The sequence below is a fragment of the Anopheles gambiae genome, chromosome X (genome assembly GCF_943734735.2).
Source record: "Anopheles gambiae chromosome X, idAnoGambNW_F1_1, whole genome shotgun sequence".
In the NCBI taxonomy this organism is placed as follows: domain Eukaryota; kingdom Metazoa; phylum Arthropoda; class Insecta; order Diptera; family Culicidae; genus Anopheles; species Anopheles gambiae.
In genome coordinates, this window is record NC_064600.1 from 20,365,584 (window position 1) to 20,386,182 (window position 20,599).

The 20,599-nt window shown below is 37.9% G+C and overlaps 1 protein-coding gene and 2 long non-coding RNA genes across 5 annotated transcripts; 1 reads left to right on the forward strand and 2 right to left on the reverse strand.

The window, feature by feature from the left end:
• Positions 1-707: 707 nt before the first annotated feature.
• LOC133391205 (uncharacterized) lies at positions 708-4,289 on the reverse strand. Its single transcript, XR_009764688.1, has 3 exons — positions 1,125-4,289; positions 927-1,017; positions 708-861 (listed from the first exon to the last, which is right to left on the reverse strand). It is a non-coding gene; the product is annotated as an uncharacterized LOC133391205 (long non-coding RNA).
• LOC133391202 (uncharacterized) lies at positions 4,233-6,197 on the forward strand. Of its 3 annotated transcripts, XM_061643099.1 has the most exons (3): positions 4,233-4,319; positions 4,374-4,434; positions 4,523-6,197. In XM_061643099.1, exon 3 carries the CDS (start codon positions 4,528-4,530, stop codon positions 5,557-5,559), a length of 1,032 nt encoding a protein of 343 aa, XP_061499083.1. In that variant the 5' UTR covers positions 4,233-4,319; positions 4,374-4,434; positions 4,523-4,527; the 3' UTR covers positions 5,560-6,197. The 3 variants fall into 3 exon arrangements, with proteins under 3 accessions (XP_061499083.1, XP_061499080.1, XP_061499088.1); XM_061643096.1 differs by having other exon boundaries at positions 4,374-6,197; XM_061643104.1 differs by having other exon boundaries at positions 4,309-4,434.
• LOC133391208 (uncharacterized) lies at positions 5,603-7,220 on the reverse strand. The gene is made up of 3 exons (XR_009764692.1): positions 6,443-7,220; positions 6,328-6,388; positions 5,603-6,239 (listed from the first exon to the last, which is right to left on the reverse strand). It is a non-coding gene; the product is annotated as an uncharacterized LOC133391208 (long non-coding RNA).
• Between the last annotated feature and the right edge of the window lie 13,379 nt (positions 7,221-20,599).

Below are 20,599 nucleotides of genomic sequence, written 5' to 3' on the forward strand. Positions count from 1 at the left end.
TATGGTTTCGCATTGAAGTTATGCATCGCTAGAACTAGAACGGCGATACGCTTGTTTAAATACTAAACTCCAACAGAAACCACCAGCACTGAAGCAAGTGAGATTTGAGTAATGGTCGTTGGTGTTGATACCCACGTATCTGACCACACGACCATTCATGTAGATTTTTGCTCGGAAAGTTACAAGGCTATTTGGGTCATGATAAGATGAAACTTGTCGAAACACATTGCAAGAAAAGAATAGCAATATAATGATGAGTTGTAATACGCCATCTATTGATCAAACCAATGAAGCTGTGGAGCTTTCATTTTTTTCTATGGATATTTAATTTTCCAGTCGTTTAAGCTTAATCTGTGGCGCTTGGGACACTCGCACTCCACTACCCCATCCCATGGAAAAACGCTCCCACCATCGAGGTGTTGACCAAAATTTCGCTGTGTGCATGCCTGCTTGGCAAAATGTCGCGCGACATGCATGCTTGAAATCGATCCCGCTTGGCAAAATGTCGCGCGACATGCATGCTTGAAATCGATGCTTGTTAACATTTTATTTCAAGCATCGTGAGTGTCCCAGCGTGAGCGCTGAGCGCACCTCCCCTCATTCTCAATGCCGCGTTTTTGGTTAATCCTCGGTCCCACCCTTTCTTTCCTTCCCTCAACGGACACACCATTCCCGCGAGCGTAGTCCGACCAAAAAATTCCAGGAAATTCGGACAGTAAGTGTGCAGTTTTTTATTCACAGAGCTATTCGGGGATATTTTAATTCTTGATGGTGCGTGCTGGGCGAACGAAACGTTTGCTGCTTGCTCCACCGATAGCGCGTGCTGTTGGAAGAGAAACACTTGCTGTTTGATGCGTTTGCCTGAGGAATGAAAGATAAATCGAGCATTAGAATGGTGAACAAAACTAGGACTATTTAAAACTTACCGATCACGAAGATATTTGAATTTAAACGGCGACCCTGTAAGCCCGATTCACCTGCTTTGATATGTTATCAGGTGCTTTCGTAATGAAATAGCTAGGTGTGATGGAAAATAATAGAAGAATAATCAAACATTAAAAGCAGTACGATTATTAAAACACAAACATCATTTGGAAGATGCTTCTTCTTATGCATGCACTTACCCGTAGATCATGTAACAAAACATACTGCATTTACGCCTACGTTGACATCTTTCACGATTAACTTAACCACTTTTCTATTCACATTTAATAAATTTCGCATCTACCGGCACCAATCCTTCCCATATGAAATTTGCATTCGTTCTGGCGATGAGTTTCGAACGATCACAACACAGCGCGAGAGTGAAGAACACAAAGTAAATGGCACTATGTACAAATGTTGATCATATGGTCATAATAAAGTATAATGGAATTTATTTTACTTCAAATGAATTGATTTTATTCTGATTTACATTTAAAATATTGTTATCAGCCTAGTTGTTTACGTTTAAAATTTTGATGAAGTGAAAACATCATTACCAGATAAATGAAACGACAATCGACGCATTTTGACCATATCGAATTATGATCGTCTTTACACATAGTGTCATCTCTTGCGCTTCAGGATCTCACGCTCAGAGTAAAAATGCTCCCATCTTCGCAACGGTGTGAGCGATCGGCTATGGAGGGCGGGAAGAGTGCGAGTGTGTGTCTTATGTATACAGCGAAATTTTGGTCAACACCTCGATAGTGGGAGCGTTTTTCCATGGGATGGGGTAGTGGAGTGCGAGTGTGTCGCATGATTCCTTTAACACGTTGTCTGCCACCATACGTGCCCACTGAACTGCCCCGTCAGGCCACGGAATCACTCTTTGAAACGATTGCATTTACTTTTGCATTTTTCCTCTTTTAAATCAAATTCACCAATTCTCTTTGTTCTCTCAGTCGCTCCACAATGTCGTTTGTTGGGCTAAATTCCATGGAATTTCATTCTACGTTTACGTATTGTCCAAGCTGTCCCGATCAACCTCAACTTTGTGATGAGTGTTTTAAGATTGTGCATCAAAAGTAAAGGATGAATAAATGAACTCCAAGATCTTATAATTTTTGTTCATTCTCATTCTCATTTATTTATGAAAACATAATAGAAACTCATTTTGATATTTTAATCATTTTTTTAAGAAATAATAACCGTGAAAGAAAAGCATTGTGAAAGAACTGATCAAATACGTGCAAATTTATCTCTTGTAACACGACAATTTAGAGAGCGAATACGATTTGTATAACATTTAGTCGTTACCTATTAATATTATTATTATTACTAAAGCTTGTGTAACCATTATATGGCGGACTCGCAACTAAGAAATACAATACAATACAATACGTCTTTTACAATGTGCAATGTGTCAGCCACTATGTGGCTGACGTGGCCCGATCGGAAAAAACCCGTCAGCCACATAGTGGCTGACGTGGCAGACAACGTGTTAAAACTAAGGCCAGGGGTAGCGAGAGGCATTAAAATGAGTTACTCTTTGCCAAGCGGGTTAATGACTGAAACAGTGGCATTTTTCAGCACTGTTCACAGCCAGAAAAAAATCATGATTATGCTTGCACCGGCATTAAGCTAAGCTTTTCAGTCAGAGTATCGCGTTGGACTAAAGAATTCACATGTCGTGTTCAGCATGTCATGACGCACTTTTATTGACTATCAGCAATGAGCATCCAGCTACCACGGATATGTTCATTGTTTTCGTTGGTGAAAATCTCGTGATACTCATGACGTTTTGCAGCACTGATAATACCACCCAATTTTACGCAATTCGGGGAGAGGATGGCTGGTCCTTCTCGCGTCGCGATCCTCACTGAGGACATCACTGTATGACAGCCCTGCTGACAACAGTGAGCCCTCGGGATGAGGCAGCGGTCTGTCCACAACAATAACCTATTCCCTACCCTTGCTCCACTCTTATGAAAAAAGAAACTACGAACTACATCCGAATTTGATAAACCTCCATGTCTTCAAACCAAGCAGGAGTGCGCATTGATATTCTAGGTCTCTGGATATCTGTGTATTCAGCATTAACATCTGAAGTTTCAACTTCAATATCTGGATTATCATTTAATACTATACTTTATGGATTTTTTAACATCTCTTACATTTCTACTTATTAGAGTTCCATTTTCGCTGCCTTTGACAACTTTATATCCCTCTCTATCTAAAACTGTAAATCTCTCCTTTGAGAACGATGGATCAGTTTTTGCGTTCCACGAAATAGCCATTACTACTTTACAGGGTTTTCCAATTGAGTTTAGACTAGCCGCATACTTTTTTTGAATAGTCGCAATAGATTCTTGACTAGCATCCTCTATTTTTGATTACGAGCAGTGGATTATTGACTAGGAGCAATTGATTTCAGCAGACCGGTTGCTGGCGCGGAGTGTCCAGATTGTTTTTAGAGGTTATCGGTAGGAAATCTAAAGCAAATTCGGTAATTTTCAGTTTAAACAACTTTATATTCACTCATAAATTTTATTAAATTCCAATTTTATGGTTGAACGGTCAATACTTAGAAAAATATTTGATTTTTGGTTAGAAAAACTGAGTTTTAGTGTGTTCAATTGTAAACCGATATTCGATCGAAAATCGATAGAACTACATATGGTCACTCTGAAAAACTTGCTTAATCTAGCTTTTGGTTAGGTTATGCCTGTGGGTTAACTACTGCATATTTCAATTCAGCCGTTAAGTGCTTTTATGTTGTATTGTGCGTTAATAAAATCAAAACAATAGCACCAAAAACCTATCAGGTAAACCATATCTTATTTTGTGGGCGATACAGGGTTTTACAATTGATTGTAGACTTCCTGCTCATTTTTTTTAAATTGTCGCTATTGATTTCTTACCAGCAGCATATAATTTGGGTTGAGCGCTATAGATTTTTGAAAAGGTGCAATTGATTTCAACAGGCCATTTTCTGACAGCTTTACCAGAGGCGCGTTTAGAACCCCTACAGTGAAAGATCGATATGCTGTAGTATCGGTTACTGTTTTTAAATGCCGTCTGTAATTAGTGTAAAGCAATAAATTTGCTATGAAAATCGATTATTTACTTAAATACTGATTTTACAAATACATAACGCAAGTTGTAGCAACATTTAAAAAATAATATCATATAAAATAAAAATATCCACCGGTGTTTTTCAAATTTGAAGATATGGAACTAGGCACATAAACGCAGATCACGAAAACGGAATCGCGCAATCCGCCCCACGATCACCAAAACACACAAACACAAAATAGAAACAAACGTGTTGCAAACAGTTCGCAACTATAAATTTGATCATATTGATACAACAGTGCCTCGTCGTGTACCAATAGGTATGTATTTCACAACAAAGTGGATGTGCAACATACTCATGTTAACGGTTTTAGGTGCGTCAACAGTATTTATCTTCCGGACGGGATTTGATAGCAGTTGTAGCAGCGGTCTGTTGTAGGTAGTTCTAGTTCAACTCTATCGTTGTCCCAATTTTAAATCTTGCAAACACATGTAATGCACGTATTTGTTTATATTGTTTCAGCAAACATGGATGCATCAGTTGCCGCACCTCGACGCCGAAACAAGACTACTTCTAATGAAGACAGGAACCGGGTGATAGTAGCGTTTGAAAACGGAACATCCGGAAAAGATATCGCCACAATGTTGAACATGAATCGTGGAACTGTTTATAGTATTATAAAAAAGTTCCAAAACACTTGGGAAGTTGCGGCTGCTAAACGGGGTGGCAATCGTGCAAAACTGTTATCGGAAGAGGCTGCTCAAAGCATTCGTGCTTGGATAGACGAAGACTGCACTGTCACGTTGAAGGCATTGGTAGAAAAGGTATACGAAAGATTTAACGTGCGTGTGAGTACGACGACAGTAGCCCGCGAAATCAAAGGGTTTAATTATTCGTTTAAAAGAATTCATAATCTTCCCGAACGGCGTAACACGGATTCCACCATCGAAGAACGTAGGTCGTATGCTTCGATTTTTTACCAAATATCGATGGAAAATCCCGATACAGATATAGTATTCTTGGATGAGGTAGGATTTAAAGTGAGTATGCGCACGTCAAAGGGTAGATCGCTAAAGGGAACAACTCCAACGATTGTCGTGCCTCAATTGCGCTCAAGAAATATTTCTATTGTTTGCGCAATGAATAAGAGTGGCATTGTTCATTACCTGTCGCATAACAGAGCCATAAATCGCGAACTGTTTACGCAGTTTATTTATGAGCTCAAAGAAAAATTGAGGATGCGCGAAATTCATCGAACATTTATGGTCATGGATAACGTGGCTTTCCATAAGAGTAGCGAGGTGAAGGAAGCAATAGGCTACGACGAAGATAAACCAGTTTATTTGCCTCCCTACTCGCCATTTCTAAACCCGATAGAAAATCTTTTTAGTAAGTGGAAAAATTTAGTAAAAAGAGCCAACGCACAGAATGAGCAGGAATTAATGGAAGCTATCACAAATTGTGCTAACCTTGTCACTTCCCAAGATTGTGAAGGGTACTTTAGGAATATGGGGGCTTACTTGGCTCGTTGTTTGCGAGGTGAAGTAATTGAGGATTGAAAAGCTTCTTTTCTTTTCGATTCTAAGTAGTCTTGATAATTGATTTGAATTATTTTTGTTTTTTTTTTATTAGCTTTAAACTGATCTGATCTTGAATTTATGTATGAACAACTGTGATGTAATGAAGTGATAGAGATGAACTCCCTAGTTACGTTTAAATTGTTTAATTATTTTATGAACTTATCCTGCCTTTAATTAATACCAAAACCAATAGCTGTTAAGATTCTTTGAACTGATAAGGGAAAAATAAACCCATGGTATCATGCTTTATTGATTATATAGTTCCTTATTATTTTTATATTCCTAATAGTTTTACTGCTATCCAGGAAATGATCTCTTACCGGCTAGAAAATAGAACAACTTTATGTAGATACAACACCTGTTAGTAGAGTGTGCTACACTGTTACTGCCGCCACAACAACGTGTTTGAGTGGAAACTGGCGCACTGAGTAACTACGATGGAAAAGTCTAACGTAAGCCTCTGAACGTAAGGTACAGGATGATTCTCACCAATCTCTGCAAGCGGTGTGTCAAAGTTGAGACTAAAAAATGTATGAATTTACCAAAAAAAAAACCTAATATCAAATTGACACAAGATGACCAAAGTCCGTGAGCAATTTCCTTAGGAGAATCTGTTTAGTTTCGGCGTCGAGATGCGGCAACTGATGCATCCATGTTTGCTGAAACAATATAAACAAATACGTGCATTACATGTGTTTGCATGATTTAAAATTGGGACAACGATAGAGTTGAACTAGAACTACCTACAACAGACCGCTGCTACAACTGCTATCAAATCCCGTCCGGAAGATAAATACTGTTGACGCACCTAAAACCGTTAACATTAGTATGTTGCACATCCACTTTGTTGTGAAATACATACCTATTGGTACACGACGAGGCACTGTTGTATCAATATGATCAAATTTATAGTTGCGAACTGTTTGCAACACGTTTGTTTCTATTTTGTGTTTGTGTGTTTTGGTGATCGTGGGGCGGATTGAGCGATTCCGTTTTCGTGATCTGCGTTTATGTGCCTAGTTCCATATCTTCAAATTTGAAAAACACCGGTGGATATTTTTATTTTATATGATATTATTTTTTAAATGTTGCTACAACTTGCGTTATGTATTTGTAAAATCAGTATTTAAGTAAATAATCGATTTTCATAGCAAATTTATTGCTTTACACTAATTACAGACGGCATTTAAAAACAGTAACCGATTCTACAGCATATCGATCTTTCACTGTAGGGGTTCTAAACGCGCCTCTGGTAAAGCTGTCAGAAAATGGCCTGTTGAAATCAATTGCACCTTTTCAAAAATCTATAGCGCTCAACCCAAATTATATGCTGCTGGTAAGAAATCAATAGCGACAATTAAAAAAAAAATGAGCAGGAAGTCTACAATCAATTGTAAAACCCTGTATCGTCCACAAAATAAGATATGGTTTATCTGATAGGTTTTTGGTGCTATTGTTTTGATTTTATTAACGCACAATACAACACAAAAGCACTTAACGGCTGAATTGAAATATGCAGTAGTTAACCCACAGGCATAACCTAACCAAAAGCTAGATTAAGGGCGGTGGCAACGCTCATCGGATGCGATTTTATCGGACGAAATTTATATGGGATTTGACAGATAACGTCGGACGTGCGATTTCGTCGTCCGACGTTATCTTTCAAATCCTATGTAAATCTCATCCGATAAAATCGCATCCGATGAGCGTTGCCACCGCCCTAAGCAAGTTTTTCAGAGTGACCATATGTAGTTCTATCGATTTTCGATCGAATATCGGTTTACAATTGAAACTCAGTTTTTCTAACCAAAAATCAAATATTTTTCTAAGTATTGACCGTTCAACCATAATATTGGAATTTAATAAAATTTATTAGTGAATATAAAGTTGTTTAAACTGAAAATTACCGAATTTGATTTAGATTTCCTACCAATAACCTCTAAAAACAATCTGGTCACTCCGCGCCAGCAACCGGTCTGCTGAAATCAATTGCTCCTAGTCAATAATCCATTGCTCGTAATCAAAAATAGAGGATGCTAGTCAAGAATCTAATGCGACTATTCAAAAAAAGTATGATGATGATGATGATGATGATGAGTCCCACCTCTTACCCCGATATAGTATTGAGAGGAACGATTGTATCTTATCGATAATTGTGTTGTTGTAAATTAGTAATTATGCAAATAATCAAATCATAAGGCAAGTAAGTATTTCAAGAACGTGGTGGCTACAAAACTTCTTTCTTCTCCTCTTTATGAAGCAGTCATGGTCGGTCTCAATACATGGTACCTGCTTTCGTTTCTCTTGTATAGCCGGTTCAACCTACAACCAACTAATGGCGATAGAGAACCACTTTCAAAACTATCTCACAGCGTACTTTTTCCTTATTCCGTTACTGTACAATTTATGACGATTCACGTTTCGGGTTGCATTGGACCAGACCACTACCCCCAGGAAAGTTATCAAATTATATATACTATTTTTCGCGCGCGTGTCTCAATGCTATATCGACTCATTCTTTTCCTTTATTTTTGTTTTTGTGTTAACTTGTTTATTTATTTTAACTTTTTTAAATTTAATTTTAAAAAGATATATAGAAAAAGATAAAAGCAAAAAAAAAAAAAGCTAAAATCATCATCATCATCAGAGCTGGTGATGACAAGTGAGGTTTACACAACAAGTGACTAAAACATTTATTTATCAATTTATATTTCATTCACGCTTTCGCGGATTTCGTCTTTTCTATCTATTTCGTCATTTGTCCTGCATTAGCCATAAAAAGAATTGACGGACAAAAATCCAGATGTGGAGCCATAAGAGACTTGTAAAGCTGTATCTTTGCAAAAACACTTAAGTCTTTTTTTAGTCGACAAATAATCCCGCATTTTTTCGCCATTTTCTTAATGATATTATCAATATGGCTTTTAAATTTCAGTTCTTCATCTATTGTGACTCCAAGATATTTTATTTCTTTAACTCTCTCTATGGCCTCGTCATCAATATTGATCTGTAAGTTAAAGAGAGTCTTGGTACGGGACAGCACTAACATTTTAGTTTTTTTGCATTTAATTTCAATTTTTTGTACTTCAACCATTGATCTAGCGAGGCCAGATCCTCATTCAGCTTCGTTGTTGCTTCTTTTACAGAGCTACAAGAGAGAAAGACCACCGTGTCGTCAGCAAAGAGATTAATATCACAAAATTTTAATACATTTTTCATGTCATTTATATACATAATAAACAAAATAGGACCAAGCACACTTCCTTGGGGGACTCCCAATGAGTTTTCAAGAGATTCCGATGTTGTGGTTTTAAAACGAGTTCTCTGAGTTCTCCCTTCTAAATAATTTTTAAACCAATCAAGTTCTTGTCCCACAATACCGAAGTTTTTTAAGGCATTGATTAACAAAGGTCTCGATATTGTTTCAAAGGCTCTTTTCAAATCTAAAAAGACAGCTAATGTTATATGTTTTTTGTTTAAATTGGTTTTCCACTTCTCAAGTACAAGGTTCAGAGCTGTTTCACAGGAATGAGATTCTCTATATCCTGATTGTTCTGGAACTAATAATTTATTTTCCTTTAAGTATTGAACCAATTGCTCCTTCACCACGAGTTCTAAAAATTTTTCTAGGGTGTTTAGCATATTTATCGGTCTGAACTCTTCTGCAATGATTGTACCATTAATCTTAGGGATGGGAATCACTATTGATTCTTTCCAAGTATTTGGGAATTGTCCCGTAATCAAAGAATCGTTAATAATGTTAAGTAACGTGTCCCCTGTGACACTGAGACAATCTCGTAGCACTTTACCATTTATATCATCAAGTCCAGAAGCTCCTTTCAATTTGGAACAGATTCTTTGGAGTGTTTGAATATCAATCGGCTGAAAGTGAAATCGTTTTCTTGTTTGCTCCATATTTTTAATTTGCTCTGGTTCATTGCATTGAGGAATGCTTTTATGTATGTCCATAACACTATTGACAAAGTGTTCATTAAACAACCGGGCAATTTCTGATTCATCTTCGATTATCTTGTCATTAAATTGCACCCTACCTGTTTCATTGGAACCTGTTTGCAACCAACTTTTTAACAACTTCCACAATTGTTGGCTATCATTTTTTGATTTATTTATTTTTCGCTCAAAATAATTTCTTTTCGTCATTCTGAGCTCACGTAGGTAGCAATTTCTACTGGTTTTATAAGATAACCAGTCTAACTCTGAATTGGTTTTTAAAAATGTGAAGTAGCGTTTGTCCAAGCGCTGCTTTTTACATTGTAAATCCCCGGTGTACCACTTTTGATAATTGTTATTATTTACTACAGCAACATCAATGAGTTGAGCTATACTATTTTTTATTACTTGTTCTAGCCGGTGTGCTTTATCATGCAAACATAAATTTGTGATTGGTAGATTAACATTTACAGATGAACATATTTTGTCTTTACTGTATCTTTTCCAACTTTTAAATGTTTTTTTATTGTTTAATGAAACGTTGCATTTTTGTAAATATAGAACAATTGTTTCATGGTCTGCTATTTTCAATGTAGGATCAGTCTTCGCTATGAATGAGTTATGATTGCAGTATACATGATCTATTAGAGATTTACTTCGCTGAGTTATTCGAGTTTCCTCAGTAATAATCTGATTCATGTTCAAAGATTCCATTAGCTGTCTCAGTGGTTTAGATTCTGCGGAATTCAACCAATTGATGTTAAAATCTCCTATTAGAATGTTGTCTTCTCCAAGATCAAGAAATTTATCAAACCACCATTCGAGTAAATTAACAAAATGGGCATTGCTAGAACTTGGTGAATGGTACACTAGACTAAATATGAATGATTTCTTACTTATTGTCGCTGAAATTGATAAAAACCAGTTTCCATCGCGAGCTTCATTAATTAAAATTTTGTAAGTTATCGACTCTTTTATAAATATAGTCACACCTCCAGTATGTCGAGAATTGGATAAGCATGAAATTGCCGTGAATCCAGGAATTCCAAACTGTTCGAAAGCTTCAGCTTCCACAATGTGTGTTTCGGTTATAAACACTAACCAAGGTTGAATTGTTTGTACAATATGATTCAACATTATGTGACTAGACGACAATCCAGCCACATTCATGTATAACATCTGTATGTTCTTACTTTGTTTATTCTGCAATTGCTACTTACTCAATTGCTGTTTTCTTGATTTTAACCATTTAAACGTGGGACATTCTTTACTGAAGGCTGAATGAGCAGTGTTCAGTTTTAATCCTCTTTGCATATTTTGGGTGGAACAGTTAATGCAGCTTTCAGATGACGACTTACAATCTGATGTTTTATGTTTACCACTACATTTGGAACAAGTTTCTTCATTATCACATGTTGTGCTTTTATGACCAAATTGTCCGCACTTAAAACATCTCATGATATGAAAAGATTCGTGTATGTAGACTCTATCAAATCCAATATTAATCTTTTTTTCTCTGTCTAAGTAAATTGCTGTGTCGTGATCCACCTCAATTATGACATTATACTTTTTATATTTATAGTCAGCTTTTTCAAATTTTCCCAAAATTTTGATGTACGCTGTTGAAAAGCCATTATTTTGCGTTTTGATGAGATCTACCATTTCGTCTTCTTTGTAATTTTCCGACAAACCGATAATACGGAACTTTCTAGTTGGCAAGGAAGTTAGATACTTCTCACCCAAAGATGTCTGTATTTCCTTTCTTATATGGTCAATCCCTTCTTGTGAAGCCCATTCAACAATAATTTGACCAGGCTTACCATTACGGAAATTTGTTATTTTATGTATTCTTGGATCCAAATTCGCTCTCATGTCGCTTCTAGTTTTGTCACAAGTTTGATCTATCTTTGGTATAATTATTAAAGTCCCAGTATTGTTTTTTACTTGATTATCTATTTTTGAGACATTGGGAAGTTTGGTATTTCTAGGAGTTTCCATCCTTCCACTATTTGTCCTTTTTCTTTTACGAGTTAGAGTTGTCCATTCTGTTGTACCTATTGAATCAGTGTGTTCAGTATCCTGCAAAATAAGGGAAGTTGCATCAGATTTTTCTACCAAGTTTTTTTGTGGCATATTGCATGCAACTTTTGCATTTAATTTTTTCTCAATGCTAGAGATGCCGGTGTTAACCGCATCACTAACACTACTGGCCAATTTCGTTTCAATAGCATCTATCGAAGATTTCTGCATATTGGTAATACCAATGCTAACAACTTCACACACACTCGTTTTAATTTTCTCCTCGATAGCAACAATTGACAATTTAATATTTTCTAAAATCGCTTTGATTTCTAGCATTTCGTCGGATTTTGATGCACCTGAGCCTTCTTGTTCCAAGCAATCATCGCACCAATACTTCACGTTCACTATGTCGTTAATCATCTTAGCCGCTGGCTTAGTAAGCCTTGTGCAAGCTCGATGAAATTGACCATGGCATATACCCATACAAGTAACCGGGTCGTCACTAATCAACACCGGTCTTATACATTTCTTGCAACTCATGACGAGTGTTTACAAACACTCATCAGCACACCGAGTGTATTAGTAATGATCGATGCCCGTTTTGCTTACTACTAATACTAATACACGTTATACGCTATTTCAGGAGATCCTCCTTCGTTCGTACAGTTCACTAACACATTGAAACTGTTTACAGCTACTGAAACAACACAAAATAAATTAATTAAAATCAAGAGTATTTCAATCGTCTCTCGATACAACTTCACTACATATCAAAGTCCTGTTATTCAGTCGTCATGTGTAACAAAAATTTCCACATTATTTACACCTTTTCACCACTTTAAACACTTCAACAGGGAGAGCAACACAAACTACACCTCACTCATCATCGCACACCAGCGAGGTTTTAGTATGCGGCTAGTCTAAACTCAATTGGAAAACCCTGTATCTGTTAGTCAGCTGCGTCAGCAAATTCTAGTTCTAGGGCCTTACTTTAAACATGTACATTGTAAGCGTTCAGTTATTTAGGCATACTGCCCGATAACTTTAATTTAAATAAATAAATAAATAAATAAATAAATAAATAAATAAATAAAATTGGGGAATGTACCTGTATAATGCCATCCAACAAACATTTCAAAAGGAATCACTCCTAACCTTGAGTGGTGTATGAAGGTGTACATACTCCTCAAGGGCTTTATTCCAATTCCGCCTCTCTAACTTAGCCGCCGACAATGCTTTGATTATGCCCTGGTTTTGGCGCACTACAGCTCCATTGAATTGAGGATTAAGTGGAATTAATTTATGAATTGCAACTCCTTTTTCTTCCCAAAAATTCACAAATTCTACGCTTTTAAATGGGGGTTTATTGTAACTTTGAATCGCCCGAAACCGTAACCTGTCACCGATAAAAAATCTATTTGCCCAAGGTCCTTTCACAAGTTTACGACTTGTTAAGGGTACTGGGGGTAAGACAAATAGAGTAACCTTTTCAAAATTGCTCAACATCCTTTGAAATGTCAGGCCACCAAAAGCGTTTTCGAAGAATAATTTTTGTTGCTTTTATCCCAATATGTCCTTCACGAGCGGTGGCTAAAACTCGTGCTTTTAGAGATTTTGGTAAAACTATTATTTCATCCTTGAATACAAGCGAGTCTAATCATCTAAGGCGGCGCTCTGGGACCAATCGAACGAGACAAACAAACACGACTCTGTTCGATAGGTGCTCTGTCAGCTGTTCGATGTCTTATAGACCTGTCATGATGCACTGCAATACGCCTTTTTTTTCGTCTCGAAAATGAAGCATTTTCATAGTTTAAATGAATATCCACCTACAGGGGGAAGATTCAACTCATAATTTACTAGTTATTCACATCTATAATAACATAGAAATCATTCAAATTTAATATTAAAAAATGTAAACAAACGTCCATGCCAAAACACATACAGTGCATACACATGGATTATGTACACACAATAGTTTAATACGTTTCAATCCTTTATATTTGTAAACCTTGCAGATGAGAAAATGTAAACCTTGAGCGTGATACGTGTAAATGCTACCTAACCACACCTCATGTCGCGTGTATATAGACCTGGTCGATGACAGCTGTCACCGGCGGACGAGACGAAATAAAGAAGAGCAACTCGAAGGAAGCAAAAAATCCAAGTGTGCTAAATTTATTGGATTTTATATCTCAGAAGTGGGATAGTGACCCGAAAATGTCTAAAACCGATAAGAAAGTGACCAAGGACCAGATGTTGTGTGCCCTTGAATCGGCCGACATTACCGTTCCAAGCATGGCAACGATATCACAGATTCGTACAATGTACCAGCAAGCTTCCCCTGATTTTGAACAACATGGCGTCCTGCTGAGCGATTCCAGTCAGCCCGCATTAAGCGAAAGCACAACCGACACAAAAGAAAATGGCGGAAACCTTAACCACGTCATGGGTACAAATACGCTGAATACGAACGATGAAGCTGCAGCAGAAATCGCACTCCTAAAACAGCGATGCGAAATATTGGAGCTGCGGAATAAACTAGCTGCTCTTGAAGCACATACCAACGTAAACACCGCTCACTCGTCAAAACTATTGCACCCCGAAGAAGTGAAGCAAATCATTCCCCTGTTCGATGAGTGTACCAATTGTATTCAGTGGATAAAAACTATTAAACAAAGTGCTGAAATTTATGGCTGGGATGATAAAATAACGATGTTATATGCTAGCAGCCAGCTAACTGGTGCTGCCAAAGAATGGTACAATGGGTTTCGAAGTTGCATAACATCGTTCAAAGAATTTGCTGACGGAATGGAAAAAGCTTTCCCAAACAAACAAAATGAAGCTGCTATCCATAAGCAACTGTTGCAAGTAACAAAAAAGAAAGACGAGTCTTATACAGCTTACATTTTTCGCGTGAACGCCCTTGGTACTACGGGAAATGTGAGCAACGAGGCGATAACAACTTACGTCATCCGAGGATTATCGCGCGATCCTATGTACAACAATCTTGTGGCGAAAGAGTACAAAGACATTTACGATCTCATCGACCATGTGAAGCGGTGTGAGATGCATTACCAAATGCGTGAGCTTCCAGCTCCCATGCCTCGCATGCTACCAGCTAATCGCTTTACATCGACACCATCTGTGAATACAAAAACAGCCAACAAGCGTGAAGAAGTTCGTTGCTATAATTGTTCCAGTTTCGGCCATTATTCCAACCAATGCCGAAAACCTCGCCAGCCAGTCCAATCATGCTTCCTGTGTGGTGATCCTGACCATAAAAGACAGGAATGTCCGCGAGTAAGCCATCGAATGCCTGCTGCAGTATTTGCGCCGTGCGATCAAGAGATTTTTACAAACCATCAACCAAATGAAAGCAACACATTGAGAGGATATTCGCAACCACAATCACCGCTTTACTCGATTAATGATGGTTCGCGTCGTAATCAGTCGGTAGCTGTTGCAGTTGAGGACAACTATCGTGACGATAGTGGAATTCACCATGCTGAAGGAGGGGTTAGAATAGATCCAGTTCAGGAGGTAAGTGTCGCATTTGAGAATAACAATGAATTAGGCAAAGTGTATTTACGTGTGTGTTGTTTGTTTGATTCCGGCAGCCCTAAAAGTTTTATCAGCGAGCAGCTTGTGCCAAACCATAAATTTAATCCTCGGCTGTCCGGATTCCGTGGCCTAGGTAATCAGCAACTCACATCATTGGGCCATGTAGAAGGCACTATTGGTTTTCGGAATACAAACGTTACTCATTCTTTTATTATACTGCCCAAACATCAAACAGCTTGGCCAATTATTGTTGGAAGAGATTTATTGAAAAGAATGAATATTCATTTGAAATATATATATTATCGTTACTCGCGTGAAAATTTGATGAGCTTATTGAATACAAATAAATGCACTATAGAAACACACGTAAAAGCGCGTCTTAATTCGTTGGGTATTCTTAAAATAAAGTCAAGGGAAGAGGCAGACATTTTTTTGCAATCCATTTGTATACCAAAAGAAAATCTACCTGATAGTGAATTTGATAGTGTTATGAATAATCATAATTATTCCAAAAGCGTAACCATTTCTAAAACTTTTTCGGAGTTGTGTGCCATTGACCTTAGAACAGAATCAAATACATTGGATATAGGAAACAATTTAAGTGAAGATGATATATGTCTCATAAATTCATGCATACAGAAAAATTACCTTGAGGTGCTGAATGAGCCCATTGAAAAATCGAAATATTCCATGAAAATTAGTGTCACAAACGAAACACCCATATTTTGTAAACCGAGGCGGTTGTCTTTTGCAGAACGCAATCAAGTTCGTGATGTAGTCAAAGATCTATTAAAAAAAGGGATTATTCGACCAAGCAATTCTCCATATGCATCTGCTATTGTGTTAGTGCGTAAAAAGAATGGTGAGGTGCGCATGTGCGTTGATTACCGTCCGTTAAATAAGATTACCATACGTGACAACTACCCCATACCCCTAATTGATACTTGTCTCGAGCATCTAAGTAGTAAACAGATTTTTACGCTTTTGGATCTGAAGAGCGGGTTTCATCAAATTAATATGCACGAAGAATCCATCAAATATACTGCATTCGTAACACCAGACGGGCATTACGAATACTTGAAAATGCCATTTGGCCTTAAAAACGCTCCTTCAAGCTTCCAGAGGTTTATTAATAACATTTTACGTGAATTTATTGAAGAGGAAAAGCTAGTTGTCTATCTCGATGACATCATTATAGCGTCAAAGAATTTCCAAGATCATTTTAAAATACTAGCTGCGGTTTTGACAACGCTTAGAAAAAACGGAATAGAGTTGAGACTAGATAAATGTAAATTTGCATGCAGCAGTTTGGATTACCTTGGCTATTTTGTAACTTCTAAAGGAATTCAACTAAGTGACCACCACCTTAAAGCTATACAAAATTATCCCGTTCCCAAAACCTCTAAAGAGGTTCAACGTTGTTTGGGTCTCTTCTCCTATTTCAGGCGATTTGTTCCGTCATTTTCGAGTGTTGCCAAACCTCTCAGCAATTTGCTTAAAGAAAACGTATCTTTTAAGTTTGATGACAATTGCTTGAAAGCGTTTAATGATTTAAAAACAAGATTAATGAATGCTCCTGTATTAGCTATTTATGACCCCCATCGGGAAACTGAATTGCACTGCGATGCCAGTACCGTTGGGTTTGGTTCGGTGCTACTTCAAAAGCAGAATGATGGCAAATTTCATCCAGTGGCATATTTTTCAAAAACTGCTTCTCCTAGTGAATCGAACCTCCACAGCTACGAGTTGGAAACTTTGTCAGTGATTTACGCTCTCAAACGTTTTCATTCGTACGTACATGGTATACCTCTGAAGATAGTGACCGATTGCAATTCGCTTGTGGAAACTTTAAAAAATCGAAATTGTTCCGCCAAAATTGCAAGGTGGTCTTTGTTCTTGGAGAACTACCAATATACCATGCAATATCGACCTGGAACGACTATGGGTCATGCCGATGCACTTAGTCGTATCCAAACAGTGGGAGTTGTTGATGATTTGGACATTGATACGCAGTTGCAAATTGCTCAGTGCCGTGATCCTGACATCTCTAAACTTAAATCTGATCTGGAAAATAAGCCAACCGTAGGATACCTTTTAAAAGATGGTGTTGTCTATCGTGAATCTCCTCAGAAGAAATTGCAAATGATGGTTCCAAAAGAATTAATTAAAAGCATTATTCGTAATGTTCACGAAAACATTGGCCATTTAGGAGTAGATAAATGCTGTTCTCAAATTACCAAACATTATTGGTTCCCTGGAATGAAAAATCATGTACAAAATTTTATTCAAAATTGTCTTAAATGCATTCTCTTCTCTGCCCCCTCCAGAAAAAATAAACGCAACTTGCACACTATACCAAAAAGTCCGGTACCTTTCGATACTCTTCACATCGACCATTTTGGTCCATTACCATCTATAAGATCGAAAAAAAAGTATATTTTGGTGGTAATTGATTCTTTTACAAAGTTCACAAAATTGTACCCCACTAATTCAACCAATACTCGAGAAGTGTGTTTAGTTCTAAAGCAATACTTCAATTATTATAGTCGTCCCCGACGGATAGTGAGTGATCGTGCTACTTGTTTTTCTTCTCATGAGTTTAAAACGTTTCTAGAGGATAATAATATAATTCATATTCAAAACGCAGTTTGTTCTCCTCAAGCCAATGGCCAGGTTGAGAGGGTTAACAGGGTAATCAAACCTATGCTTAGTAAAATAACAGATCCCTTAGATCATGCAGATTGGTGTTCTAGATTGCCGGATGTCGAATATGCACTCAATAACACAGTACACTCATCAACAAACTACACACCTTCCATTTTACTATTCGGTGTTGAACAACGCGGAACCATAATTGATGAATTTACCGAATACTTAGATGACAAAAACGTATATGCTAGAGATCTTGAATCTTTTCGCGTCGAAGCTTCTGAGAACATAACGAGGTCTCAAGAAACAAACATGGTTCAGTTCAGCAAAAGACACAAACCTGCGGTAGAATTTTCAGAAGGAGATCTTGTTGTTATTCGAAACGTGGATAACACACCAAATGCTAACAAAAAATTTATTCCCAAGTTTAAAGGCCCTTATATAATTGACAAACGACTTCCAAATGACCGTTACGTGATAAAAGATATCGATGGTTTCCAACTCACACAAATTCCTTATGATGGTATTTTAGAGTCTGATAAACTTAGGCATTGGATTGCGGCAGATGCTGACCTTTTTCCCGAATCGTATGATGCGACACAAATTGATTTAAATGTAATGTAAATTGAGGGCAATTTTAGATGTCAGAATAGGCCGAGTTGTAAACCTTGCAGATGAGAAAATGTAAACCTTGAGCGTGATACGTGTAAATGCTACCTAACCACACCTCATGTCGCGTGTATATAGACCTGGTCGATGACAGCTGTCACCGGCGGACGAGACGAAATAAAGAAGAGCAACTCGAAGGAAGCAAAAAATCCAAGTGTGCTAAATTTATTGGATTTTATATATTTGATGTTATAATTGATTGAAAAGTTTAACAATAATTATTGATAGCTATTTTAAATATTTTGCACGCAATTTTAAGAAGAAAAAGAGACAAACTACGTAAACAAACTTAAAAATGTCCCGAATTGAATTCTATCTACTGTAGCTGTGAAGCGTTTGACAGCCAAGGTACTCACAGCACAGGTGGGTATCAAACATCAAAGACAGAATCAACTGACAAAGCGAAAGGCCACGGGAGTGACAAAATGCTGACAAATTTTTCAAAATGTGAGCTTTTGTCACTTTTTTGAGCTTTTGTCAAAATTTTGTAACCTGGAGCAGCCAGGAAAAAAAGTTGACAAAAGTTGACAAAATTAGACGTTCGTGAAAAAGCGTAAACAAACAGCTATTTGGCGCAGTTGTGACCCATTGTTATGATAATAATACTAAAATGCATGATTCTAATTGATTTATGTACCTAGTTAGTGCTTCTTAAACAAAATATCGATGATATTCAGATGTTGGAGCTTTTTGTCGCTCTTGTGAATGTTTTTGGTGCGGCCACGAGAAAAGCTCTTTTTTACAGTTGACAACCAATTTTGACAAAGTTGAAAATTTTTTCAACATTTTTTCAGCTCCGTGGCCACGCGCTAACATGTTCGACTCGACGTTTGTCTTTTTTGTTTGTTTGTGTCTGACAGTGCACCTCCATATGATTATATGGGTTTGTTCGCAAAGTGGGTTTATTATACAGGTGGGCTTATCCCGAACAATTTGACAGCCGTGCTGTAGAAAAATGAAAACGAAATGACAGGAGGGGATTCGATCATTTGTTGATGTATGCGTGTGAATTCCAATGGCTGTTTTGGTTGATGTGTCGTAGTATGGGTGAAAAACTACGTATCACAATCGAATCCCCTCCTGTCATTCGTTCGTCCAATATGGCCTTCCCGCCAAACCTATAAGCCCACCTAGTCCCTATACCCACTTTGGTTTGTTCGTGTCGGATTTCGTGTTCGATTGCTGCTAGAGCGCCGCCTAAGTTGCGTTGACAAACATTCGTAACGCTTAAGGTGCTTTGGCCATTTACCCATTCCTTTCCTTACTTCTTCTGATTCTAAATCGTCATATGCATAGGGACGCATAACGCATCTAGAGGATATGTGTAGCCGTGAGAAATCTCTTCTATGTCTCTTTTGCCTTTTCCTTGCCTTAAGATCCTGATGAGTGAAGCACCCGCTGCGCAAAGCGACGCAAGAAATCATGGAGTTCTGAAAATTTTATCATGCCTTCCTTTTCTCTCCAACGGCAAATTTGTCGAGCAGCTCGTCGAGCTGCCCGTCCCTGGCTCCGCCTCGTACCCCTCGCCTGAGCGCGTTGTCGAAGGTTTGAATGTGTTGGTGTGTCAGACGGCCAATCGCTGTCAGCCATCGTCCGTGCTCTTTCCCTCCCTAGCGCTATCTCATTCTCGCGTGTGGACAACGCTCGCGAGCTGTTGTGGTGCCTAAAAATGCCGTTAACAAACATTGCGGCGATGAAGTTGCATTTTCACAAATCAAACCAAAAAATCGCAATAAGTTCAATTGCTGCAATGTAAAAATGACTAAGGAAACGCTAGCTCAAGCTGGAGGGTTTGCTGTGCAACGCGCTGAACTCTAATTCGCATTGACACGTACATCCCGGCGCTGATTTTCATCAACTTTCCTTTCCGCCGGCATCTAGAACGCAAGTTTATTGTAAAACCGGCATACTGGAAACTCCACTGGCAGTCCCTGGGGCCTGCCATCGAACTGAACGTGTTAAGCATTAAGCATAACTTTGTTACACTAAGCTTTTTTGCTTTCGTATGGTGTAGATTATACAGATATGCTGAGCCATCTGCGCAAGGGTGTGTGTGTGCGTGTGTATGCCAAAACTGTCGCCAAATGTGTTTTCTTCCGGAATGTTATGATCGATCGAAAGAAGGTGTTCATGACAGTGGCGGAGTGGGGGAATCGGCGGGGGG

Excerpts from the sequence above, each read along its gene's own strand:
- LOC133391202 (XM_061643096.1), top strand. The coding sequence starts at position 4,495 with ATGCACGTATTTGTTTATATTGTTTCAGCAAACATGGATGCATCAGTT.